At 53.2% G+C, this 26,262-nt stretch overlaps 7 protein-coding genes across 7 annotated transcripts; 4 read left to right on the top strand and 3 right to left on the bottom strand.

Annotated features, from left to right (window-relative positions):
• Positions 1-166: 166 nt before the first annotated feature.
• PG986_011866 (uncharacterized protein) lies at positions 167-2,292 on the bottom strand (the record flags this gene model as incomplete). Its single annotated transcript, XM_066848088.1, has 4 exons — positions 167-1,056; positions 1,118-1,748; positions 1,800-2,179; positions 2,253-2,292. 4 exons carry the CDS (start codon positions 2,290-2,292, stop codon positions 167-169), a joined length of 1,941 nt encoding a protein of 646 aa, XP_066694784.1.
• A 1,148-nt stretch (positions 2,293-3,440) lies between these two features.
• PG986_011865 (uncharacterized protein) lies at positions 3,441-7,986 on the top strand (the record flags this gene model as incomplete). The annotated part of the gene is made up of 2 exons (XM_066848087.1): positions 3,441-3,479; positions 3,544-7,986. 2 exons carry the CDS (start codon positions 3,441-3,443, stop codon positions 7,984-7,986), a joined length of 4,482 nt encoding a protein of 1,493 aa, XP_066694783.1.
• A 1,834-nt stretch (positions 7,987-9,820) lies between these two features.
• Positions 9,821-10,931, bottom strand: PG986_011864 (uncharacterized protein; the record flags this gene model as incomplete). The annotated part of the gene is made up of 2 exons (XM_066848086.1): positions 9,821-10,588; positions 10,647-10,931. The coding sequence occupies 2 exons, from the start codon at positions 10,929-10,931 to the stop codon at positions 9,821-9,823; spliced, it is 1,053 nt and encodes a 350-aa protein (XP_066694782.1).
• Positions 10,932-16,321: 5,390 nt separating this feature from the next.
• Positions 16,322-20,330, top strand: PG986_011863 (uncharacterized protein; the record flags this gene model as incomplete). The annotated part of the gene is made up of 2 exons (XM_066848085.1): positions 16,322-18,209; positions 18,262-20,330. 2 exons carry the CDS (start codon positions 16,322-16,324, stop codon positions 20,328-20,330), a joined length of 3,957 nt encoding a protein of 1,318 aa, XP_066694781.1.
• A 487-nt stretch (positions 20,331-20,817) lies between these two features.
• On the bottom strand, positions 20,818-21,104 carry PG986_011862 (mitochondrial 54S ribosomal protein bL33m; the record flags this gene model as incomplete). The annotated part of the gene is made up of 2 exons (XM_066848084.1): positions 20,818-21,020; positions 21,092-21,104. 2 exons carry the CDS (start codon positions 21,102-21,104, stop codon positions 20,818-20,820), a joined length of 216 nt encoding a protein of 71 aa, XP_066694780.1.
• A 543-nt stretch (positions 21,105-21,647) lies between these two features.
• PG986_011861 (S-adenosyl-L-methionine-dependent methyltransferase) lies at positions 21,648-23,581 on the top strand (the record flags this gene model as incomplete). Its single annotated transcript, XM_066848083.1, has 3 exons — positions 21,648-22,759; positions 22,820-23,123; positions 23,174-23,581. The coding sequence occupies 3 exons, from the start codon at positions 21,648-21,650 to the stop codon at positions 23,579-23,581; spliced, it is 1,824 nt and encodes a 607-aa protein (XP_066694779.1).
• Positions 23,582-24,235: 654 nt separating this feature from the next.
• Positions 24,236-25,910, top strand: PG986_011860 (FAD binding domain-containing protein; the record flags this gene model as incomplete). The annotated part of the gene is made up of 2 exons (XM_066848082.1): positions 24,236-24,668; positions 24,742-25,910. 2 exons carry the CDS (start codon positions 24,236-24,238, stop codon positions 25,908-25,910), a joined length of 1,602 nt encoding a protein of 533 aa, XP_066694778.1.
• Between the last annotated feature and the right edge of the window lie 352 nt (positions 25,911-26,262).

Below are 26,262 nucleotides of genomic sequence, written 5' to 3'. Positions count from 1 at the left end.
TGGGATATATTATGTGTGGCGGAAGGGCTCTTTAGCAAGTACCTAGGTAATTCGATTATGTTCGCTGGATCTGGCACGATGGCGGCGAATTTGGGGCTCAATTTAACAGCATGTACCATTATACCAAGTCTGCTTGATGGGTGTTTGATTTTATCTTATCAGGGTATCACAACTTTCTAAATGTGTTCGTGCTGGCACTCCTCCTGTCGGCATACGATCGCTTTTGCTGGGGAGCCGCATCCTCCATATCTTGATCTTGATCTTGAGCTTGCTTCCTCCTCTTCGACTCGGGGACGAACGACACGGATTTCTCACCGACCACATCACCTCTGTTCTTGGAGACACGACCTGTTTTCTGACTTCGTGAGCCCAGTGCAACATCCTTTGACTGTCGACCATTTTGGTTCGAGGATGATACCGTCATCCGAACACCACTGGTGTTTTCGTCCTCGTCCGATGAAATTTCGCTACCGCTACTATCGTCATCTGAGTTCCGTTCCTTTTGCTTCGGTGCTGTCGAGCCCGAAGCGTCCACCTTCGTACTGGGGTTGAGCGACCTGAACTCTCTGCTGGTCTCGTCAACCATGAACTCCTCGTCTTCGAACAGCTTGCCGAAACGATCATCGCCGAGCATGCCAGCCTTGGTGTCCACCTTGGCTCGTCGCTCTTGTCGCTTGAGGAGTTTGTCTGCCAGTTTCTGGTTGACCTTGACCTTCTTGGTTCCGCGGATTCTGCTGGCACGTTCCTGTTCAACCTTCTCCTTGACGCGCTTCGCTCGCTCCTCCTCCCACGCATATGGGTTGGCGATAAGCTTGGCCTGATCGTACAACTTGCTGGCCACAAAGTAACCATGCATGTAAGGGCGCAGTAGATTGGTCTTGCCGATGAGATGATCCAAGCTGAGCGATTTCAGATCCGGTAATGTCAAGAACTTGTAGTTGTCGTATGTTGTAGTCTTGACCTCTTCGGCCATTTCCTCAACCATGTTGTCCAAGAAGGAGCACCATCGAGGCGAGGGCCCCAATTGAGGGATGAGGAATGCGTGTTGATCCGGACCTGCAAGAAACGAGTGTTAGCCAATGGTTTATCGAAAGATAAATCTGGACAAGAAGCTTACCCTCATTTGCCGTCATCAACATGCCAGTGTCCTTGATCCAGGCGACATGATTGATGTCAACAACGGGCTCCATCGAAGCCCATGGCTTTCCATCAGACTCGTCCCAAAGCTTGATGGTGCGTTTATCGGCAGACAAAATCTTCTTTTCTTGAGACGCCGTCGTCAAATGCATCAGCTGCTTAATAGCATACCCCATTCCCTGGTCCTTCTGGAGCAGTGCACGAGGTGAACGCAGATCGAATAACTTCACTATTCCCTCCGAGCTGCCAACAGCCAAAGAAAGCCCCGAGTTGCTGAAGTCGAGTGCCGTAACCTCGCCCTCCATTTTGGGACCCGTAACCGGAATGGCCTTCTTTACCCTAGGGTCGAAAAAGGCAACCGTACCGGCTGATGTGCCGAATGCAGTCAAACCATGTGTGTTTTCGGCGATGGTGCCGCAGTTGACACTCGGAGCGTAGATACTTCCCTGTAAGCCAGTTTCTACGCCCTCGTCCCGACCGACGTCAATCTTGTAGCTGTTCAAGAATTGGCCCAGATCAAGGTTCATCCGGAAAACTTCGCCATTGCCATCAGCATCGAGGCCCACGGAGGGCACAAGAGCCTCGGCAGAGAAGCGATCGTATACCAGGTCCTGTATACAATGTCAGAGATACTCGCCATTACATGTTATAATTCGACTTACTCTTCCGTAACGGGGCAAGCGGGTTGTGTAATGCCGTTGGCCTTTGGTGTGGAACTCGAGGGATCGGTCAGACTGAAGGTGCAGAGATTTGGTATAGTCGGACGACAAAAGTAGGAAGGTAGTGTTCAGGGCGGTCGTATGCCTGGAAAAAGCCAGAGATAGATGTGGCGTATAATGCACATGCATTTGGGGTTTGTATGTTCCCGTGCTGACAACCCAGTCTCCGTCTTCGCTGGCACGAATACATTGGCTGGCCTCTTCAAATCCGAAATCCTGGAGAAGCTCGACTCGGTTCATGTACTCGGCATCTTGTTTCAGGGATCGCTTCCTCCTGCGGGCGAGCCATTCCGGCAACGGTCGGGCGGTTTCTGCGCCAGCAACTACAGCAACCAGTAATGTCAGTATAACGGCCGCGGGTCCAGACATCACTAACACCATCCAATCTAGACTGACCTGTATAGACAGCCACGTCTCCTGTGACGTCGCTCTTCATATTGTTTTCTGGGGGGGGCTGTTTTCAAACTACGAGAACATGCCCAGCGACCGAATCGGTCTCGTACAACTTGCGACGAACAGTTGAACTAATAATCGTTTAAGGTCTTCGGGAGCAACGATTCGGATGTAGAGCTTCAGCTTTCGGGGGGACAATTAAATGCACCCACAGCGGCGTTTGACAGAGTGTTGCGGCAGCGCGAGGACGTAGTGTATCTCTAGATGCAGGTAAATTATCCAGAGACAAGGCAGAGAAGAAGAACGGTTGCTGCCAGGTGCGAATGTGCTTGGTGGGGTGGTCAGCGGTTGCTAGAGGCTCTTCAGTTCCTGTCGCGATGGAATTGAAATTTTAGCGGTCTAGTGCGGCAAAACGCCTAGACTTCCAGAGCAGCCAGACATGCAGCAAAGCGCAAAGCGCACTGACATGGATGCCTTTGGTGGGTTTGTCCACCCAAGCTTAGCCTCCTAGCCTGCTTCGGCCGAACTGTGATGATCGATCTTTAGGGATCCGCCTGCTGTTCTGTACGCCAACCCTCGTACGATGATTGGCTGCAGCCACCGGCCGAAGCCACAGCTTGTCCTGTATGTACAGACGTACAGGTAGTCTCTATGCTGGAGGAGGTCCCTGTTTATGACTCCAGTCCAGTGCACCTCTTAGCTCGAAACCGGGGAACGAGCAAGCACATTGATGCGCCGTATTGTATGCAGCTAGGAAACAACAACGCCTCCAGCTTGATGCGACAACCCTCGAAGCACCACCGTCCTGTCAGATGAGGGAGCAACAGCAACCAAGACAACGAAACCAAGCCATCGTCGAGGCATCGGGTAGCGTCTTTAGCACATTGATTAGCCCAGCCCCTTCGGTTCCCGATCAAACTCTCCAACGTCTCGTCGCGTCCGCCGAACCGGCAATCCGCTGAGCATCGCGAACAAACCTTCATACTCGTTATCTCGGGCGCATTCTGTCCGATCCCGTTTTTCGACCGGCGCGGGTGCGATGGAGTCGGCCATATCGAACGCACCATCCGTTTCCCGCATATACAACACCCGACCTTTGGCATCGAATAACTCGAGGTAGCCAAGACACCTGACTGACTGGTCCATACTCTGCCGCAAAGACCTGGAACCAGCGGTCTCTGCAATGACGATATGGATACTGCGGAATATGAGACTAATGCTTTGCTAATCGTAAGTCTCGGTCGTGCATCGCTACACTGGCTGCGTTTTTCCTCTCTAACTGACCCGGTCTTAGAACGACATCTCTTCCGTCGCTTACGCATTCTACGAACTTATTGCCCCGCCGCCCTCGATCTTCGGCACCGGCGCCCTCGAACTCGAAGGCAGCTTGAGAAATGATGGCTACCTGGCACACCTGGACACGGCGAAGCATGGCCTATGGTGCTTTCGCCTGCTCTGGAAGGATGCCCAGCAGCACTGCCCCGGTCTGCCAAAGACGTTAGACAGTTGTGGCTATACTCTATCCCTTACCGACGAGAACACATTCGAGCCTGCTGGCCTTGCTAGGAACCGCCTATCAGGTCCCAACTCAGCCCACACGCCCAACAGTTCGTCATCAAGTGCTTCAGGGGCCTTGGACTCGATCTCGAGAAACCCTCCCCCCAACGGATTGGGCATTGACGGCGCTGCGGCCGAGAGCAAGCCGGTCGCTTCAACATCCACCAAGGATATATATGAACACTTCATCTCTGCTGTCATCTCTGCTCTTTCCGCTGGCCTCTGTGGGAAAACGGGTGCTACGCCCCTCGACTCGAGGACATTGTTGCTTCCACCACATGTGCGAAGTGACAGCAATGGTGGAATCCCCCATCTCGCGTCGCTAAGAGCATACCTGACCACTACTGGTGCTTTAGTATCTACTGTGAATGTCTGCCTGGCGGAGGGTCTCACCATTTTCTCAGACTCTGCTTTACTGCCGTCAGTCGGGCGCACTGTATTGGCAGCACCTCTTGGTGTGTTTGCAACGTGCTATCTCGTGACGGAGAGCGATGACACATCGGCTGCTGAAAGCGGAATAGGCCAATCGCCTGATCTCCAAGTCCTACGACTTCGCCTTGATAGGGAAGAGCGCTTGCGCCCATGGCGTAACGTTTGCATAAAGCTCCTTGAAGCCCGGAATCTACCTTCGCCTATCAGCGACACGCAAAAATGGCTGAGCTTGCAACGGGTGCGACGGAAACCTGCTGAGGCCAAGTTTGATGGCAAAAACACCCCATTGTTCAGCACAAGCACAAGCATGTCATGGCCTTCTAGCCTTTGCTTCTGTAAGGCCTTCCAGAAACTCAATTTAGAGAAGACACCTGAGGACTCGGCGCGTACAGTGACAGACGAATCGTATGATCCCCTATCCCTTGCGAAAACCTGGTTCTTGGGAGCTGGTGAGCGTGATGAGGCATTGGCCAGGAAAGCCAAGGAGAGGGATGCTGCAATTGCTCGCGATGCCGCCACGTCTGACAACCAGGTGCAACAGCCGAACGGGACCTCCCCATTAGCCCTTCATCGTTCAGGTCATCCAGGGGTTCCTCCGGGTGTAATGTATCCGACGCCACCAGATGGAGTTCAGAATCCGGTGATGGCAACGCCCTCTATGGATGGAACGGTGTCCAGCCCTGCAAATAATAACAGTGCTGCTGTTATGGCTGATGTGGACGCTGTCATGAGTGCTCCGCCCGATGCGTTCACAGAGGTCTGGGATCAGCCCGTGCCAAAACGAGAGCGTCATACAGGCTCATTTGACTCGGAAAACCTATTTGGTGACCTGGGCCCAGATATGTTTGGCGGTGAGAACGATATCACTGATGCTGATTTCAATTTCTTCGACGAGCAGCCGGGCGATATGGATATCTCGCTTGATATGCCTGACATGTCGAGCAGCGTGCCTACCCTTGATTTGACGGCAAGTTTCGGCGCACCAGCACCGCCGGAAATCAAACCAGTACAAGCTGAATTACCTGCTCCCCCGGCACCTCGTGCTGCTGTATTCGCCAAACCCGAACTTAAACATGCCAGGAGCTCATTGGTGCAAGAGTCCAAACGTCCAGCAGAGATTGAGGCAAGTAAGCAGGAGCCTCAAAGAGCAAAGCGGCAAGCAAGCCCGTTTAACCCTGATACGGTGTTTAAACGAATCAGGGCGTCATTGGACAACCGCAAAGCGGTCCAGCATAATTCTCAGATATATCAGCCTCAGTCGAGCAGTATTTTCCAAAAAGTGGATTTTGGACCAGATCTGTCAATGGTTGACAGCAAATATCAAGGCAATGGCCGATTCGATTTTACCTTTACACGATCAGAGGAAACTCGCCCCCTTTCGATAAATGCGCCACCTACGACTAATTATCTCCAGCGTCATGTCAAAGGGCACCGGAAACCCAGAGCGCTCCCAGGCAATGTGGGCGATTTGCTTGCCCGCTTGGTCAACGGACATGGTGGGGTCTCGCAGCAGCCGAGTCCTGCTAAACTCGATGATGTGTTGTCAGATGCAGACGAAGGCAGCTTGGTTTCTGATCAAGACGATTCGACATATGAAAGTGATGAGCCCCCATCGCCCGTGAAGTCGGTCTCTATCCGGAAACGGCGCATGGATGACGACGAGAAGTCACTTGCAACCTCTTTTAAGGATTTTGAATCCGTGGACGCAGCCTCACCTTCGCTGTCATTCGATGTGCCGGTTTTTTCGAAATCCGATGTCGAACTCCCACTAGTCAAGTACTTTGCGGACCCAGAGCCCATAGACTTGCCCTTGGCATTGCCTGACCAGGAGTTCATCCTGGCAGCCCAGCTTCTCACTGACCAAGCATCTACCAGTACGCTTTGCTTGACAACGACACAAGACACATTGACGCAAACGAGACTAGATCGGCGGCGCGATCTCATGACAATTACGCACAAGCTAGTTGACGATTTGCGAACCGTGTTACCCAAAGCATTTGGAAACGAGGCTGCCGGATGTCAATTTCGTTCATTCATCGAGGTTCAAGACGTACCTTTATTGGGGCAGCCCTCACGATTACAGCCTCGGCCGCCTGGGGCAGACCAGATCAAACCGAGCAATCCGTTTCAAATTCCGTCTCCGCATGTGGAGTTGCGACGCTACGAAGCAAAATTGTCTGTCTTGCCATCCGCGGTAACATTCTGGGAAAGTCTCGGCCTTGGTCCCTCCAATGGTGGCAAGAGCATCAATGCCATTTGCATTTTCCCTGAGCTCACTGGCATCAACGATGATGCGGACGTTTTCCTAGATAGGATGCAAAGTGTCTACGAGAGTCTCAAGCTTGGCGCCTTCAGCCGTATGGACGCGTCCCCGGAAATTCCAAATGGACTCCTGTCCTATCAAGTCGAGAAGACAGCCGACACTACATCGTTTATGGGACCTAGTCTATTGGCAGGGTTGTCCAAGTTGAGCGAAGTATTGGCGCATCTAGCAGTGAAGGAAACCAACTTCATGGTCTTTTTTGTCTATTCCTCAGACACGGCAGGAGCTGCGATTGAGTCATGCTATGCATTCCAGCAACTCTTCGAGCGATACAAGAAGCTCCTGGCTAATGGCAGAAAACGCGTGGAAAACGACATGGCTCTACAACTCATCCCGTTGGATTTCCTCGCCTCTTCAACGTCGATTCCCATGCCATGCCCAGCCGACTATATGAAACTGGCTTTTGAAGTATATGATCGCTGTACACTCTTCGGAGGAGCGATGCCATCACCGGCTATCGTGCTTGAGCAGCCACTGCCACGTATCATCGACTTTAAACTAACATCGACACCGACCTCGTCATTATTGCATGAAAACAGCTGTCTCCATTTGGCATATGTACAGAGTGTGGATGAACGATGGATCACTGCTGCTTGGACTGATAACAGAGGGTGTCAACAGCTGACAGCTTCGTACTGCCTGGGGCGCAGGAACAAATCCATTGCCACACTCTTCGCAGATATTGCGCATGAGATTTGGGAGACTACTCGAGATATTACCTGCACGCGAAAGGTACATTGGCGCATCATGATTGCCAAGTGTGGTGTCATGGATCAATCGGAGATTGAGACGTGGTCAAATTTAGCACAGGCTGAAACACGATGCTCTGTCAGTTTGACCCTAGCTACGGTAGACACGAACCCTTCGCTCCAACTCATCCCACCCACGGTGAAGGTGCCGACGAGTGGTTCGACCGCTTTTTACACAACTCCGGTATCTACTCCGCAAGCATCCATAGTGTCCCCGGAACAGTCCGGCAACGGCCCACCGACACCGTCTATCCGTGGCAACGACGGTGGCCCTACCAGCGCTCCCACTCCTGGCGGCGGCACCGCCGACGACTCGGAAGCCGACGCCACGCTTGTAGATGTCACTGACCACATGTGGGGTGCGGTTCTGGCGCATCGCTTGAGTAATTCCATGTCGCCAACGGACCTCAATCCGGCCATCGTCTCGGGCTATCTTGTCAAGCGTGGCGGGCCGCGGCCCGAGGACCCACCGGCGGTCATGGAAGTCAACATTGTTCATTCGGAGGGCTGCAATCCTCGCGCCTACGAGACGGCTATGCGAGAGCTTCTCACGTACTACAGGGGTCTGGGTACGCTGGCGCGCGCCAGAGGCATGGTGGACAAGGAAGTTGACTGCCGCCCTTGGCATATTGCCGCAGCGGAGAAGGGATGTAGGACATTATATATGTTGATGTAATTTTTATTAATGTCTGCCTACTTTACTCGGTGTCTGTAAAGGGAAGGGAGTCCCTCGAGAACAGAGGCAGGCAGAGAATTCTACATGTCTATTGTATGACCATGTGCTTTTGATTTAGCAAGCGGCGGCAGGCATTGGTGCTATAGGCGGGAGTTTGGTGCATGGCTTGCATGGTTGCATTGAAATTCATTAGAAAGTGTTATGTAGGATGGACTGAGTTCTGTGTAACATGAAGGTTGGGCTGAAAGTATCTATCCAGTTCTCTCTATTTATACTTATATATACATTGTTTCAACAGTTCACTGAATGCTTTTGTGAGATCTTGTGGAAACTAACAGCGCGTGGTGAATGCTGCGTGTTGGTGCAAAGTTATATTGGTTGTAAGGGGTGCCTGTTAGCTGGTGTTCGGTGGCTTGCCTTCATTCTCCCTTTCCTGTGCTCTTCGGTTTCTTCTCCGGATTGATCTCGTTATGATCTGAGAAGCTACGTTCATGTGAGGGAGTACAGATACTAGCCCCAGTAAACTGTAGGTCGGACAAGGAATTATATAATAAAGTTAAAGGGGTCGCAGAATTTCTAGGCACGATGAGAGTTAGCCCAACCCTATTCCTTTTCAATGCGAAGGCTGGCTCTGTTTAGTACCTTTACTTGTCACTGGTGATCTAAATACTCAACGGATCATCGGCCGCTGGCTACGAGCCCGTCATCAGTGTCGGCCCTGATGAACTTACTTGATGGCGAAACTTCTTGGTTTACCTGTACAGCAGAAAGCCTGTAGGTCATGTTCGCCAGCGACACTCGTAGATTCATTTAGGTTGTGTGTTGGTGGTCTATGACTCGCACTGCATTTACTTAGGGCTTAAGGGGTTGGCTCAATATGGATATGAGTATGTAAGCCTCCGTACTAATGCACTCGAGACGTTTTATGGACGAAGACTCTCTAGGTGGCATATACCCATTAGCTGGCTTCGTTCGTATTCGCAACAAATGCATAAGGGGCGCTGTGCATAGATTGATGCATTAGAGGGGTTCAAGATATCGCGATGAGGGTTTCGTTTCATCATTGGAGACTGGCAATAGACCAGATTCGGCACCGTTTGCCCATGGAGTACTATAACGGGGGAAACTAGAGTATACTCGGCTTTTTCCAAGATGATAGGTCGTAAAATAATTAGAAACCGAATCTCATAAAGCGAGCTGCCCGCCGTCCAGGGTGTTTGTGGCACGGAATCCTAGAGGAAGTAGAGTGGGCTCTCTCCATCTTGGCTTGCAGAACCAACGTCGTAGTATTGATCGTGATGCACGCGAGGGTCACTTCCACCACGTCGGTAGCACCAAAAGCTTAGCCGTTGCATTTCTTTGCATATCTGTAATATTAAAAACTATGGAAACCCCTTATAATGAAAGGGTACCATCAACCCGGCCGTACGGTTCCCGCTTGACGTCATTGACGACAAGCGAGAAATTCGCAGGTGGACTATTTACTCTTTTATCTACATGATGTGTATATATGCAAAACAATGTGCTGCAGTCGCACAAATGCCTTCCGGTTATGACCATCATCTCATTCTCTGAGCAAGGGGGTTCCTTCAGACAGGTTCCCTCCCCCACCTTAGGAGTAGATACTATCCTCCGCGCTGAGTCCGACAAGAAGGGAAGTAGAAGTTACTCAAGGAAATGAGCACGGTCTGGTCGTGGAAAGCTTAGCCAGAGGGGTTGCCGTTGAAGGCGAGCTTGTTGACGGTGCCGGAGGGGACACCGGACAGAGTGCCGCTGGTGGCGATGCTGGCAATGTAGCTGCAGAGGGCAGTGGGCGACTTGGGGCCGAGGAGGGTCAGCAGGTAGGCGCCGAGGCCGGCGATGTGGGGGTGGCCATGGAAGTGCCCGAGATGGTGTTGGTGGCCGAGGTGGAGCCGATCCAGGAGGACAGGATGCTGGAGCCGGGGGCGAAGATGTCGACGAGGCTGCCGTAATTGGAGTAGCTGGCGACAGCGTCGGACGAGGTGGTGGCGCCGACGGTGCAGACGCTGGGCTCCGAGGCGGGCGAGTAGTTGGCCGCGTTGGCGCCGTCGTTGCCGGCCGCGACGGCCAGGAAGACGCCCGAGCTGATGAGACCGGCCGCGGCCTGGTTCAGGGTGCTCGACCTGCCGCCGCCGAGCGACATGTTGGCCACGGTGCCGTTGGGGCAGTTGCGGCTCTGCGAGTCCGAGGCCACGAAGTTGATGCCCGAGATGACGCCCGAGTTGGTGCCGGAGCCCTGGGCGTTAAGGACCTTGACGGCGTAGAGCTTGGTCGCCTTGGCGACGCCGTAGGTCGAGCCGCCGATGGTGCCGGCGACGTGGGTGCCGTGGCCATTGCCGTCCGAGTTGGAGCTGTCGGCGTAGTTCTTCAGCCAGGTGGCGCGGCCGCCGAACTGGGAGTGGGAGGTGTAGATGCCTGTGTCGATGACGTAGGCGCAAGTACCGGCGCCGGCGCTGCTGTCGTAGGTGTAGCTGGCAGTGTTGCGGCTCTTGTGCGAGACGCGGGCAATGCCCCACGGCGGGTTGGACTGAGTCACGTAGGCATTGATGGAGACAATGGAGTCTTGCTCAATGTAGTCCACCTGATCAAACGGTTAGGGGGGGGTTACTTATTATACCGCGGAGTGGAGCAATACTCACCTCGGGGTGGTTCTTCAATGACTCGAGAGCGGCATCGTCGAGCTTGGCGGCAAACCCCTTGAAGTTGTTGTGCCAGACGTGCTCGGCTTCACCTTCAAAGGTCTCCATGGCACTGTTGATCGTCATGGTGTCGGACTGGTCCTTGAACTTGACAATGTACTGCCCGGCGATGAGCTTAGCATCACGGGGTTGCAGTACAGCGGCAGGACCGCCCTCTCGCTTGCTGAGGGTAGCCGGGGCGGCCAGAGCCAGGGGGAGAAGAGACAGGAGCGCGGCAGACTTCATATTGATGGTAATGCAAGAGGATATTTGACTAAGGCCGATGATGGTGTGATGTGAGTCGAGTGAGTGACTTGGGACGAAAACGAAAAGACGTCTGGTCGAGGACATCAAGAGTATTTATCCTCAACCAGTTCATACCTCGCAGGTAGTCGAAGCATGGAGCAATACCTGGCGACTATGCTGCGTACAAGTCGCCTTCCTCTTCCGGAAGGCAGAGCCTAGGAAGGGTGTTAGTCGAGTAGCCATGGTTGTGACTGCAAGATATGCAGTACCCCATCCAGGCGAGTCACGATGGCAGCCTGCCGCATATCGAGGGAAAAGGGACAAGCGGACGTCGACAAAGGCTTTCGTCTCTTATCAAAATCCCGGTCCCGCCAAGTGCGAGCCTCGCGCATGAGGCAAGACTACTGCCGTCATCTGCACTTAGGCTCAAGCGTGGTCCCTATGGGAAGGAAAAACAGGACGGGTATCCCATTCGCCGACGAATAGCGTTGCCAAGCATCGCTTGTCCATATTCATTCAGGAGGGTGGCTTCTATATCCCTCCCTACACTATGGCTTAAGCGGGGCTACTATATGCGGTATGTGTGAGTGATGGAAGATTCGGGGGAGCCAGGCAAATACACCTGCCAGGACGGCCGGAGGGTATGGCGGCGGATGTACTCAACCCTCCTCATCATGGCGTGCTCGCTGAGCGTGCTTCTCGATATTCTACGTGATCGACTGGTTTCAAGTTAAGTGAAATTTGGTCTGGTTGGCGAGCTGGTACTTTATAGAACATCGGAGGATCGTCCAACACTCGAGACGTTGTTAGTTCTGCGCTGCTGCAATTGATAAGTCGGAAGTAGCTGGGAATGTCGCCCAACGGCAGTGATATCGCGAGTCAAGCATACAGTAACGCGCATATGTCACGAACCTTGGACTTGACGAGACGGCGTTACGACGGAACAATGCCCAACCCAAGCTGACCGCAAAACGAAGCTTGTGAAAGTTACATGGTGTAGGGGCGCCAAATATGTCTGAAGCCCCGGGGTATTCTGCAGCACTGGCTGTGGCGCGTTGTCGATAAAGCCGTGCTACCATACCAGCATCTTGTCACCTTCCCGGTGGACATGATGCGCATATTGCAGAATGATTCCCCAGCGCATGCCAAGACCCAATATATATTGAGAAGCTTGTTCGATGCGCTCGCCTCAGTGAGCGAAGGCGTGTCGCAATACTGCGCGCAAACATGACGACTGCCTTCGCCTTCCTAAACGGGTAACCATGCCCTCTGATGTGTTAGGGCGGGGGGGTTCGCTCGTAAAATCCGCCGATAGGCCATTGAGATAGGCTTGCCGTCCTGCTTACGAGGCCACGGCCGTGGACGAATAGCCGTCGGGCATTTTGGATCTGCCGAAGAGGTCTGTCCCGAGCGCAATAGCCAATATATCAGGCGGGATCATTGACACATCGAAACAGTGCTGTGGTGCGCATGGCTGCTGGTAATTTTGGCTCCTTGAAGATTGATTGCTGTCTCTCGCGAACTCGTCGTGGGATGGTCTTCCCCGTGACCGGCCTGTGCTTCTCGAAAGCTTTCGAAAGCGTGACCCAGCAGATGCAGATGCAACATGGAACATGGAACTGATAAGGGACGTCGCAGTACAGAACCACTTCCAGTGCTTGGTATTGTACTTGCAGTGCGCAGCGGTGGAGAGATTCAGCACCCTGGCAGCCTGGAGCCTTGGCGGTCAAGCTTAAAGCATGGGCCACAACCACCGTTATCCCAGAGGGTTATCCCCCCAAGCCCCCCAAACCCCTCCCTCCTGTCCAAGTCCACAACGGGCTCTCCCTAGCTTGAGGCCTAGAGCTCGGCAGCCAAAAGGGCGAGATGGTATCCTGACGATTCCTCATCTCCACTGCCGGATTGCAGCTGCTTGACATGGCAGGCCTCTTCCGCTCTTGCATCAGTGACTGGTTTATCAAAACCACCCTATTGGCGATGACGAACGGCCAGAGATAACGATGCTGTCGCCGATCGTTACTCGAGGTAATTCTCCGTCGCATGTCGTACCTCACATGTCCAGTAACAAGGGAGCATCAGGAGAAGCATCATACATTCTGGGGTAAGCGCCCCGTTGCATTTGACGCACACCACTGCACCCCTGCAACACCTATCAGCCTTTATCAATCGCAGCCCAATTCCGATCCGACTGTCTAGGTATTCTTCTATCTCGGTTTACCCGGCATCAAGAGAGTGGTGAGCGATTAGGCGATTTGCCAGCCTGCGTACCTCTGGAGCTGAGCCAGCAATTCGTGTGACCTCGGACCTCCACCACGAATGGCAGGTAAGTGGCCTCAAGTTTCCGCATGTCGCTGGCATGGACTGCCTCATGGATGCAACAGGCACGCGCATGCACTCTCTTTGTCGAGGCCGACATAGTAAAAGTCCCTACCATTGCATGTGCTGCATAAGTAGAAATGGCATGTCCAGTTGGTAATAAAAATAGCAACCTTGATCTTGATTCGGCCGATATTGGGCCCGTCTCTCTTCCCCATCGCCGCTAACATCCCGGATCAGCAGCAAGGGTTCATCTGAAGTCGTCTTCTGATTGTCCGACCAGCGAAAAGGTGTGTGTATCTGGAAGCGATCATCGCAGTCCCCCCCGACAACTAGAATGGCCTTTTTAGCCACTGGAGCACTCGAGCCCAAGACCCTCTGCAACCTCTAGACAGCAACCTGTTTCCATATTAGCCCTGATTTCAAGGCACTTTTCAAGACAAGTCCACTCACCCAAAGTGCGGCTCGGACTGAAATAGGCAAGTAGCTAAGACGTCTCGAAGCTATACTCATGCAATGTTCCCCTACGATCACGTATCAACCCTAACAGATAGGAAGGTATAAGAAAAGCAAGGCCGAGGCGGCCGGCCAAGATATGCTGCGAGGCCCTCAAGGTCCAAGTCTCCAGTCTTTTCTGTTCGCTATCTACCGTATTGCTGACTGCCCAAGCGTTAGAGAAACCAGCTGTATCCGACCAAGACACTATCTTCTCGTATTTCCCTCTGCTGTTAGTATAACAGGACAGCGAAGTCGTTGCCTATAGTAACGTATCCTGTACGCTTTGGCATTCCCCAATATTTCCCCCTTTCGGTCGGACATCAGGGTCCAGGCACCCTGAAGCCCGAAGCATCATTGGCTTCCACAATGACATTGCCGCATTATACCCTCAAAGGGAAGGTAGTGCTGGCCCTGCATATGCATATAACGCCTCTCTATACGAAGACATCTCACATTCATTCATCCTTGGTTACCATAATCCTGTCGCTTAGCATACAGCATCGCAGCCCTGATATCCAGTACTCTACATGCCTAAACGGAGTTGGTAAGTACCAGTCAGGGTAGGATGGGTTCCAATCACATGCTCGTGAGTCTCCCCGGATGCTACGCGCCTCGCCATGCTCTCTTTCTAATACGCATTGAGACCTTCCTATATTTACTACAACAACTCATGATAATAAGTCTCGGCGTACAGCCTGGGCCCGAATGATGATAAGAAGTTGGCAACCAGACGAGCCCTTCGTTCCGCGGGGCCCGCGATGAATTTGCATTACGAGATAGAATCTTGCGACATTGAAACATATCGAACCAGGGAGTAGTCATATATCCGGGCGTGAGTACGTATGACTTTCCTAAAAGGCCAAGGAGTTAGTTTTATGACCATTATACATCATCGCTACTGGGTTTGGCATACCAGCTGGTCGCCACCAGGAATGTCTTCAGAGCCATGTTGTCCAACTGCGAAGGCAGGCAGCTTGATATCTTTCTGCATTGTCCAGAGCCTGGCAGTCAGTAGTGAAAGGACGAGCATATCATATGAGAAGTGGTAGGGAAGCAACTTTGGCGTCATTTTAAGCCGTGTTAGATGGGTGGCAATAATAAATAGGACGGGGTTTGGACTATCTGGTGCTATTAAAGTATCGCGTCTATTCCAGCTCATGATCAGAAGTCGTAGTGAGTTATCAAGGCGACACAACGTTGGAATGACACAGATAGGATGGGGAATGGTGAGGAGTCACTAAGTCGGCAAAGAGCGCCGGCTTCACTAGTCTCGTCGACACGGACCGAATCTGACGCAGCAAGAGACTGGCCCGGCTTATATCTTCGTATCAGGCTTACCGAAAGCATAATTTTATAGTCGCTGCTTATAGTGCGCTGGAAGTTGTTTATAGTGATCCTGTGACTAAGGGAGTGTCGAGGTTGATAGGATTGATAGGATGTCAAGTGTTCCGGGTGTAACACAGGGGCTTTCTGGAAAGAATGATCAAATGACCGACATAATTGGATCATACGATGAATTAAGTATTAATACTGGGCTTCTATGGTGCTATGTGTTGATAAAATATAGATAAAACCACGTATATTGTCGTGAGCAGTCCTGGAAAGGATGTATCCTCAACTCGGTTTATTGCGATCTCGACACATATACGACGGTGCTTCCTCAATTGTAGGTAGGTAGGTAGTAATCCGATTGATGTATATTTGATTACAATATAAATGGTCTGGCCCATTTCGTTAATATCACTATAGGCAAGAAAGGCAAGCGTACTTAAGTTGCATACCTAAGCAGGTAAGTATATACGGGAGAAGCATGTGTTCGACATTGAAGGCATCCAAGTCATCAAAGCCAGGTTCCCTTTCCACCTTAGGGTGTTTTGCGCATCCCCTAAAGACCAGAAAACTTCCTGCAGCACTGAACATGATCATATTTGAAGCACATGTATCTCTAATCCGATGCAAAACTCGGAGGTGGGCATACCGGCCGGGGCCGATCAACCTGGAAAGGGGATCCTATATGCCTGGCTCTCCCGCAATCATCTTTTCAAATTCACTTGCGATGCATTGAAGATCCAAATATATGTATCAAATCAGTCCACTTCATCTAACCATATTGCATCTACAAATGGCTGCCAAGTCCAGGTGGTCAGTTGATTCGGAATGCATACCCATGCGTGATTTGAGCGATGAAAGGGAAGGCACGACCTGGCATAGCACAAATGAGCCAACTGCCCGGCTACCAAAGTCCGAACTTCCGACGTCGCTTCCTGGCTAACAAAGTGAATCTAAAATCTTTCTAGTTTCCAATCGTTTAGGCAACCATCATCCTCGAGTCCCGTTGATGTTCTCCTTCTCCTAACACCCTCCCTCGCAGGATGGGCAAGACGCATACACAACGACCTCAGCGGCTACCTTATCTATCCAGACTCAGAACTCTCTGACCAAATTTGTGAATTACCTCAAGTCCCATTTGCGGTCCTCAACTCCTTCCGCAGTTGTAGCCAAGTTGCTCGCCTGCAGTTGGCCATTCTGAGCCCGACTCCCGTAGCCCACAGCCTGCTTGTTCCATATGAGCCATCATGTCCCGTCCATTGCCTGATGACGAGGAGTGGAGAGTTCTGGGAGGGGACGAATCCCAAGAGTCACTCATGTACTCTACCCAGCCATTCTCTCAGCATATCCCTCATCATTCGGATTGGGACAAGCCCCAGTACGTACAAGTCGAGCACAGCCAGCTCGAGAACGACTCGGTGGATATGGAGTCCATGGAGAAGCACCAGCTGGAACAACAATCCGCCACAACAGGTATTGCCAACACAGGGGCTTCCATTGCAGGACTGGGAAACCTGATTACGCGACCCCATTTCGTCGACCCACAGCAAGAAGTGAACAATACATTCACATTTTCACAATATGATCCCCGCAAGTCTTCTCAGCAACTTCGATCCGACCCAGAGGCTTCTTCCGCCACGGCTGTAGCTGGTGGCGATGGCCTTTCGAGTGCACAGATGGGTGTCCACCGCATCAGCAACCCGCACCCCAAAGACTCACCACTCCCAACCCGTGAACCTTCCACAAAGAAGACTTCCACAGAAATGCCCAGCGAGAGCGTGCGGCTTGCCCCGGCCATCTCACGTACTCCAATGCAGTGCACTGAGGATGTAAACACCAGAGACCAGCAGGGCAATTCTCACGAACATGACCACATGCATCACTATCAGAGCCCGAATCAGACCTCACCTCCAGAAGAACCGCATAGCGACAATACTGAAGGACGAGACGAGGCGAATTCACTTCACGAGAGAGGAGAGCCTCAGTCTCAGGGTGTCCGCCATTCAAGCGACCTACAGCGCTCCGCCATCGAGCAGCACGAGAGGCAGAGCGGATCCACCAACACTAGCAGTTCCTATGCCATTGTTGAGAAGCCGTCCAGAAGCCGTGAACGACATCATCATGCATCTTCTGAGATGCCAGCTTCTGTTAAAACCTCAGAAGGGTTGGAAAAACACGCTTCAAGTGATTCTGGAGATGCCAGCATCAACAATTCAACCCCTACACGCCCTGGGGTGAAGGCAAGACAGCACCTTGGTGGTGAGAAATGCAACGTGGGATTGCAAATTGAAAGCTCTGGAGCATCTCGATCCGCTCACGGTCGGTCTCTAGAGCCAGGCAAACATGCCAACAATGTTGCAAATCCTCGCGCAGAAAGACAGCGACCGGATGGGCCAAGAGACCTCGTCTTTGAACACAAAAGACAAGAGAAGCCACGGCCTCGACACGAACCAGTTAATCAATCATCTCGACAGCCGTCCCGTGCACATCCAGGCCGAAGATACCCAGCAACACCGGCTATGGCAAGACCACTCAGAGCTGAGCCTGTACAGAATCCACTTGGCAGGCCTACTTCTGCTAGTTCGAATGTTTCAAAACGCCGGGCCCCTCAGGTAAAGACGGTCCCAGCCAAACGTTCTGGGGTAGAAGAGAGGCTGAACAATGACTTCAGAGGATTGACAGACCATTGGAACTCGTATTTTAATAGCCTGGGTGAGTATAGAGATGATGTGCATGCAGAGCTAGAGACTCTCCAACAGCAAGTCGAGGAACAGACGAAGGAAATTGAAGGATGTCACGATACGATGCAATCACAATCTCAGATCATTGATCGCACCACAGCCGAGAGAGATGAATGGGCTGAGCAAGCCGAACAGGAGAGAAGAAGAGCAGACTCATCTGCGTCAAAGATGCAGAGATTACATGGAAAATGTCAAGAGTTCAAGACCCAGCTCAATGCCGCGACCGAAGAGCACCAAAAACTTTACCGCCGCAACAGAGAGATGATCTTGGCTGCACAAAAGGAACAAGAGTCGAAATCAGAAAGAATCCAGCAAGAGGTCGCGAAGATCAGAGCTGACATCCATGCGAGCGTGATCGAAGTCTCGAAAGAGGCCCAAGAACAGATAGCCAGGCGTATGTGTCCTGACCCGGTATGAACCATGAATCGATGCTGATACTATAACAGTGAACGAAGAGACTTCGACCTTACGAGTCCAGCTGGATGAGCGACAGAAAGACCTGTCCGACGAGACGAACATTGCCGCGGGTCTGAGAAACGAGCTCGAGCAGGCCCGACTTCTGCTAACGCAAAATGTCCAAACACTTACATCCCAAAATGAGAAGATTGTGAAGACTTTGAGCGAGCTCACACAAGATGGACTCCATATAAGTTTGAGCGAGCAGACTCATACACTTGAAACAATCTTGAAGTCTGTTGAGGGCGTCAGAGTATCGAATCACGGGGCTATTGCTGATTTGGCACAGTCATTGAAGAATGATTTCTTCAAGGAGGTCGCCGGTGCAATCAAAGAAGGAATGACTTCAAACCAACCGATCACAGCGGCAGACAAGGATGCATTGACTGATGGCATTGGCTCCATCCAAGAGCTTTGCGACCACATTTACAACCAAGTAAGGGATGACCAGCATTCGCAAAACGTGCAGTACATGTATCAAGAGTCACAAAGCCACATCCAAATGCTCGAGGAAAGACTGCAGGAGATTCTCGAGCAGTGGGAACAGGCCGAGTCCTGGAACTTCGAATTTGGTCAGGAGAATGAAGAACTCCAAGCCGAAATTGTATTACTTGGAGAGGAGAAGAAGGAGCTACAGATAGAAGCCAACACAACTCAAGCTCTGAATGACGAGAACTATGTTTTGATGGGACTGATAGAACGGCAGCAGGAGAAAATCAGTGCCAATTCGGACCTGGAGGAACAAGTGGCTTCTCTCGAAGCCACTATTACCAGCCTAGAAAGTGAGGCTGAGGTCAACCAATACCTGGAAGATCAAGTTGCCTGCCTAGAAGACCAGATTGCTGAGAAGGACAAGATCATTCAAAAGTCAGACAAGGTGTCAAAGCAACTTGAGGAGAGTTTGGAGAAGGCAGTTCAACGATCGAGAGGGACTGAGCAGCGTCTCCGAGACGACCGACTGGAGCTTCAAGAGCGTTTGCAATCCACTGAGGAAGAGCGGTCACGCCTTGAGAATGACCTTGAAGTTGCAAAAGAAAAGATTCAAGAACTATCTTCGGCTCGTTCCTCGGAAGAAACCCAGATGCGCAACCTTCGCGACAAGATGGATGTGCAGAATGCGACCATCGAGAAGTTCGCCAAAGAGGTCCAGACAACGCAACATATCCAGGAGCAGCTGAAAGCCTCACTCAAAGACTGGGTGAAAGACTATAAGGACATCGAAAACATGAAGAAGCTCTTTGAGCAGATTGACTGGTCTCGTATGGAGAACGCAGCATCAGCTACAGATCTCATGGAGGAACGCATCCGACGAGTTGTGGTGCAGTCGCCAATGCCTATGGGTGAAGAGGCCGATGAGCCTCCTCCTCCATCGGTGGAGCAAGAGCGGGAGAGCAGAAGACAAGCAGTACCTCCCAAGTCGATCATGAGAGTAACGCGCGCAAGTGCCAAAAACGAAGCTCCAGCCGAAGCTCCAGAAGATTCGACTGACCCCCAGCCGATGCCCGAGAAACCCCTGGTTTCGAATCATAGCATGTACAACCGTCCCGTCCAGGGTGTACCCAATGACTCGGCCCATGACCCTTTATCTAGTAGTCAAAAGCGAGCCAGATCAAGCTCCGTCCCCAGCGATACTGGCCTAGAAAACGATGTCGAACATGCCAATAAGCGAGCTAGATCGGGTGGCCCAGCAGGTGCTGATTCTTCCAACGGCATCCAACCGAAACTCTCACAGTCCATGGATTACACCCCGCAGGATTCGGAACATGGGATCACGGAGAAGAACATGTCGATACGGACCTTTGAGGGCAACCTGCGAGGACCGCTGCAGAGACGAACTTCCAGCTTAGTGACCTACGGTTCCAAAGACTCCACGTCCTCGTCCTACGCCGATTCACATGGTGCAAGCCAGGTTTCGATCGCTTCAAGCCAAACCTTGTCGCAGGGATCACTTGATAGTCAGCTGCCCCGTGGCCCATCTCGTACCGAGGGGCCGTCGCAGGGCCAGAGCCAGGGCCAGCTACGAACACTACCCTTCAAGCACCGACATTCGAAGCAGTGATCGTAGGCCTGGGAACTGCTGAGATCCAAGTGGCAGGTGGAAAGTGCTCCCATATTTCTTTCGAGGGGGGACTACACATTGTTCGCATGTTGCTTTTATTGTTGCTCGAGATGAAGAGAGGACACGAAGATGAGTGGTATCTACCGGGGTGGATGATGGTATTGTAGTAGGCTGCAAGTGACGAGAGTGTTCTTTATGTAGCTAAGAAGCCGAGCTCTCAAATCAAAACGCCTAGTTCGTTGCCTATGCTGATGATGCTTGATATCTCCAGGCTTCCTAATGATACACACTTATACAGTAATGTACAAGTTGGCAGCTGTTGGCCAGATCTTGTTTGGCCCTCACGGATTCCATCTTGGGTTCTATCCCGGAGAGCCTAGCAGAGTGGCTCTGATTCCATACGTATGGTCATCGAATTCGTTTGTCGTCGGCGTGTACGGTTATTTGCCTTTTCGTTTTTGCTCGAGGAAAAGAACCTTTTTCCGTACTAAAGGAACAACGACGTTAGCCAGCGGGAACGTTGACCGACGTAGCAGCATAGAATCAGGGCCGAGCTGGAGGGATGGACCGTACCGATTGGGTCGTATTTGAGCATGCTCATTGGCCGTGCCACTCGTGGTCGTGTGAATGAGTAGAAAAATCCGGTCATGGCCATGGACAAGAGGCGCACGTTGATCATGCGAGCCTTGGCTGTGCGGTTGGGCGCAGAGTCAGCAGTGAACAAGTCTTGCCGCCTTGGGACCAGGAGGGCGGCCACATACGTTTCTTAGCCATGGTGGGCGATGTCTTCAGTCAATTGGACCGAACCGAGGTATGCGACAATGTTCGATGGCCCGGCTGAAGCTTCGAAATGGCGATGGAATTTTGGTGGAGCTTCGGCGGAAAGGTGTGGCTTGAGGGGCAAGGTGACAATCGGACCTGTAGACTGTCAAGCCACACCTACTCGACAGCCAGCTGTCGTGCATGTGGCTAGAGGCTAGGCGGACTAGCTCGTGCAAGCGGCGCCCAGTCAGGGTCCTGTCTACCTGTAACTGAAACCAAATGTGGCTCCTGAACTGCCCCTGCGTTCGTGGTAGGCAGTGGTTGACCGGTAATTGAATGGAGCTCTTGGTTCGCGAAAACATCTGGCCATTTCCGCCGGACAACACATACGGACAACGGAGCCTCAACAGCGGGCTGTTGAATATTTTGCCTTTGCTTTGAGCCCTATTGGTTGGAGTCCAGTTCCTCCTGTATTATAGGAGTTGTAGTTGTCATTTTTGTCGTCTTTTTTTTTTTTTTTTAGAACCATCCATCTTTCCCACCTATTTATTCACCATGGCCCCTCGCACACGGTCAGCTAAGAAGGCGAAGGAGCCGCGGGAGGAGCTCCCACGGAAGGAACTCCCTCGGAAGGAAGAGCCTCCGCCAAAGGAAGAGCTCCCGCCGATAGACCCCAATTCGTCCTTCACCCCCGAAAGTTTTGAGCGCGAGTTGAAGCAGCTCAAAGACCAGGCTCAGACCGAGACTTGGTCGAAATGGCTTCTTGAGCAAGGCCAGGTCTACGGCAAGGCGGCGTCGCTGTTGACCATCCTCGGCGTGTATGCCAATGTCTCCCAGTTAACCCTCTCGCCCGTGTACGGCGGGATTCCCTCGTCCATATGGCACAACTACGTGTTGATGGCGGCAGCCTTTGTCGGCTGGTCTGGAAACCTGTTCTTCAAGAGGAACCTGCCTCTCAAGACATTTATGATGCTTCCCCTGATTGCTGCATACATTCCCATGGTGCAGTTCTATCTTTTCAAGCTGAGCGGCGGACTGACGGCCTATTGGGGTCCCTTGGTCACCGAGGCGCTGACCTTGTTCCCTCTCATGACCTTGACCGTGGCCAGCGTGGCCGACGTCTTGGAGCTTCTGGATCTTTCGGGCTTGCCCAAATGGGCGGCAGATGCTGCCCCCGGGTTCGGTTCGTTCGGAGTATACAAGTTCGCCGAGATGCTCTCTGCGGAACAGTTGGGAAGCCACATCGGCAAGTCCATCATCTCGACCAGAGTCGGTCTTGAGCTGGTGCTGGCTGGGGCTTACACGGTCATGGCACCCTCGAAATACTTGTTGCTCGCCACTCCGGCGCTTTTGCATGCCGCCTTTCTCAACACGCATCTCATGACCCCGATGGCAACGCAAGCTCTCGACGCATCTCTGGGAACACAGCAGTGGTCTTTGCTCGACAGACGTGAGTCGTTGACAGGCTACATGTCAGTGCTTGAAAGCCATGAGCGGGGCTTCAGAGTGATGAGATGTGATCACAGTCTCCTCGGCGGCGAGTGGACGAACTTGGAGAAGCCGATCGTGGCCGAGCCCATCTACGCCGTGTTCACGATGTTGGAGGCGGTACGGCTTGTGAAGGTGGATAAAAAGGTTCCCGACAACCAGGCCAAGGCACTGAATATGTAAGTTTTATGCCGCTTTTTGCCCACCTTGGATCGCATGTGTACTGAACATTTCCCAAGTGGTCTCGGGATTGGAACGTCTCCATCGGCTATGATTGCCCATGGGATTGACACCACCATCGTGGAGATTGACCCCGTCGTCTACGAATACGCCGTCAAGTACTTTGGGCTTCCTGCAAACCACACAGCCGTAATTGAGGATGCAGTCAGTTACACTGCCCGAGCTGCATTGGAGGAGCCTGAGCACTACGACTACATTCTTCATGACGTTTTTACCGGCGGAGCCGAGCCCATCCCGCTCTTTACGCTGGAGTTCCTCCAGTCCCTCAATGCTCTGCTCAAGCCAGATGGTGTCATTGCCATTGTAAGTTAGCAGTCCCCACGATCTCCAGATTTCCTCTAATGAGTCCTCAGAACTATGCCGGCGACTTCCTGCTGCCTCCTCTGAGCACCGTCATGCGCACTATCCGGGAGGTGTTCCCCTCGTGCCGCGTATTCCGCGAGTCGCCAAAGCCATCTGAGGAGGAAATTGCAACGACTGGGCAGGATTTCGACAATGTCGTAGTCTTCTGCAGGAAGACGGCCAAGAAGATCGCATTCAGACACGCGGTCGACAGGGACTTTTTGCAGAGCATGGCGCGGGCGCAATTCATGGTGCCAAAGCATGAAGTGCCAGAGTCGGCTTTCCTGAGCGGCGATAAAGTCGGGCTAGTGCGAAACAACGAAACCGACGTGCTCGTCAAGCACCATCCTCAAACGGCGCTTGGGCATTGGACCGTCATGCGGACCGTTCTGCCCAAGGAAATCTGGGAGAGCTGGTAAACTGCGGCAGACTGTGGTTACAGACAGATAAGATGGCAGGGAGCTTTGAGTGGGAGTCGCTGTTGTATATATCAATTTGGCGTGGTGCCACTATTTTGGCATAGTTGGTTTAATTACGGAACTATGGATAGGAGAACGCGAAACCCCATGATCATGTCGGATGGAGTTGACAGGGAAATGGACTACGGACCCAATTTACCATGCGTATTACTCACCCCCGGCCGCCCAAGTGAAGTCATCCAATTGATCTCGCCTGCAGATTTGGGACCGGTCTGCAGCCTCACCGTACCGACAGGCTTGATCTGCACATTGGCACTGCACCGTCGCTAGGTGGTTTTAGTAATTTCTCGTTGGCCCATATGGGCCTGCCACCACGCCATGTCACAGCACGGCCTTCCGTCCGGCCAGGCCCATGCCCATGCGGGACCGTAGATTAAACCTGGCGATGGACGAAGCCTGATTTCCGCTCATAGGGAGCCAATTTCGCTCCAAAGTGGCATGCCACCTGCGCTGCACTGCACTGCACTGCACTGCACGTACCTATATATAGGTAAACAACATGTTGTTCAACATCCCGCATTGGGCAAACCTTCCCCGTACTATTCACATACTTACATACTAGAACATTCTTGATTCGAAAGCCGAGACCCCCTCATGGGCAAGGACACCAACAACATTGAATACGATATCATCGTTATCGGTTCGGGCCTAGCCGCCATCTGCACCGCGCTAGAAGCCCTTGAGCACGATGAGTCCCTCTCGGTCCTCCTGATAGACGACGCCACGGCCGCACATGGCGCCGACGCCGGCAAGCACGCCCACCACGATGAACCGCTCGGGGCCGGCGACTTGGACGTGCTCATCAGCAAAACGACCAACGCCGAGACCCGCGCGTGGCTGAAACAGCACCGGGATGCCTTTGTCCCGGAGATCTCCCCCGTGCCGCCGCCTGTCGTGCATGGCATGGCCTTTCCAGAAAAGAGAGACCGGTGCCGCCTCCGAGGCGCTGCTAGAGAACGCCAAGACGAAGCCGGCGGGGCTGCTGCGCCAACTAGAGTACCGCCCGGCCTGCCGAGCGTTGCGGCTGGTAAATGGATTTGATAACGATGGATCGCAGAAGCTGCTGGGGGAGAAATCGGACACGGATGCGGCCAAAATAGTGACGGGGGTCGAATGTGACGTTCTCCCGCCCATCTGCCTGGCTCTGAAACGCCACCTACGCATGGAGCGTTGGTCCCCACGCCATAGAAGAAGCGCCGACGTCCTCATGATGCCCGCGAAGCGCACTCTCTTCCGCGCCCGTCTCGGGGTGGTGCTGGCGACCGGAGACCCATCCACGCCATCCAGTACGCCCGCGCCGCCGCCGAGTTCAAGTAGTAGCGGTAGTGGCAATGCCTGCAGCGTCTCGGGCGTCGCGCTGGCCCGGCAGGTCGGAGGCGCCGTCATCTCCTACATCTGCATGGAGAAGACCGCGAAGCCACCGTCGCCGCCGTCCGTCCTGCCGCTGGCCCGCACCCACATGAGCGGCATCGCCGTCGCCCACGAGACGGGCCGGCGCTTCGCGGCCGAGGACATGGAGGGCAAGGCCTTCTCCAAGGAGCTGGGCCGCAAGGCGGGCGGGGAGGCCTTCCTCATCCTCGACGCGCGGCAATGGGCCCTGGCGACGAAGAAGCCGAAACCCAAGGCGAAGGAGAGGCTTCTGCAGAAGATGAAGCTGGGCAAGAAAAAGACGGACAATAGTAGTAACAACAGCAGCAAAACCAACAAGCTCCCCCGCGACAAACGGGCCACGCGGAAACCGCAGAAGCCCCGTCACCAAAAGGCCACCACGCTGCACCGCCTCGCCAAGAAGATCGGCGTCCACGCCGACGGGCTGGGCCAGGCCGTCAGCGAGTACAACGAGTCGATCCGTTCGGGGCGCACGGACGAGTTCGGCAAGAAGCCGGAGCACCGCGCCCTGGCGCTCAAGAAGGCGCCCTACTACGCGGTCGACATCTCGCTGCCGCGGGGGCGGTCGCCGACGCCGCGGCGGCGGACGCGGGTCGTGCCCTTCATCCGGATCGACGAGGCGTCCGGGCTCGTGCACGACGAGGCGGGGCGGCACGTCATCCGGGGGCTGTACGCGGCGGGGCAGTACACGATCGGCGGGAGCGTCAGCGGCGGGGGGCTCGAGGGCGCGGTCTACCCGCTCGACGAGAAGGTCAAGAACGAGGGGCTGGACGACATTGCGGCGAATGTGTGTTCGGCGCGGAGGGCGGGGAGGCATGCGGCGGCGTCCAAGAGGCAGATGACGCCCTCGACCGCGGAGGAGAGCATAGTCGAGACGTAGAGAGAAAGAGAGAGAGAGAGAAAGAGAGAGAGAGAGAGAGGGAGAGAGAGAGAGAAGGTGTGTGTGCAACCAATAGCCAGTAGGCCGAACCGCTCTTCCTTTGCCATCATCGGCAGGGTCCAAGTATTCGAGGATAGTCCGATCCGCATAGTTCAAATCGGGGGGGTGGGGGGATTTCTATAGATGGTTGTGGACAAGCGAGGCAGAATAGCCCCCACGGAAACTCGTCAACTATGAACGGGGAGATAATACATAATGACAAACTGGCGCGCTATCGCCACTCTACCCTTTCGCATCCCGAATCCCTCTCTAATGTCTATAATGCTTTTCGTAAGTCGCTTTTGAAACGTGT

This window comes from Apiospora aurea (genome assembly GCF_038362705.1).
Source record: "Apiospora aurea strain CBS 24483 chromosome Unknown utg000008l_segment0_segment0, whole genome shotgun sequence".
NCBI lineage: Eukaryota > Fungi > Ascomycota > Sordariomycetes > Amphisphaeriales > Apiosporaceae > Apiospora > Apiospora aurea.
The sequence above is the reverse complement of the archived record's forward strand: the minus strand, read 5'-3'. Positions and strand labels throughout refer to the sequence as shown.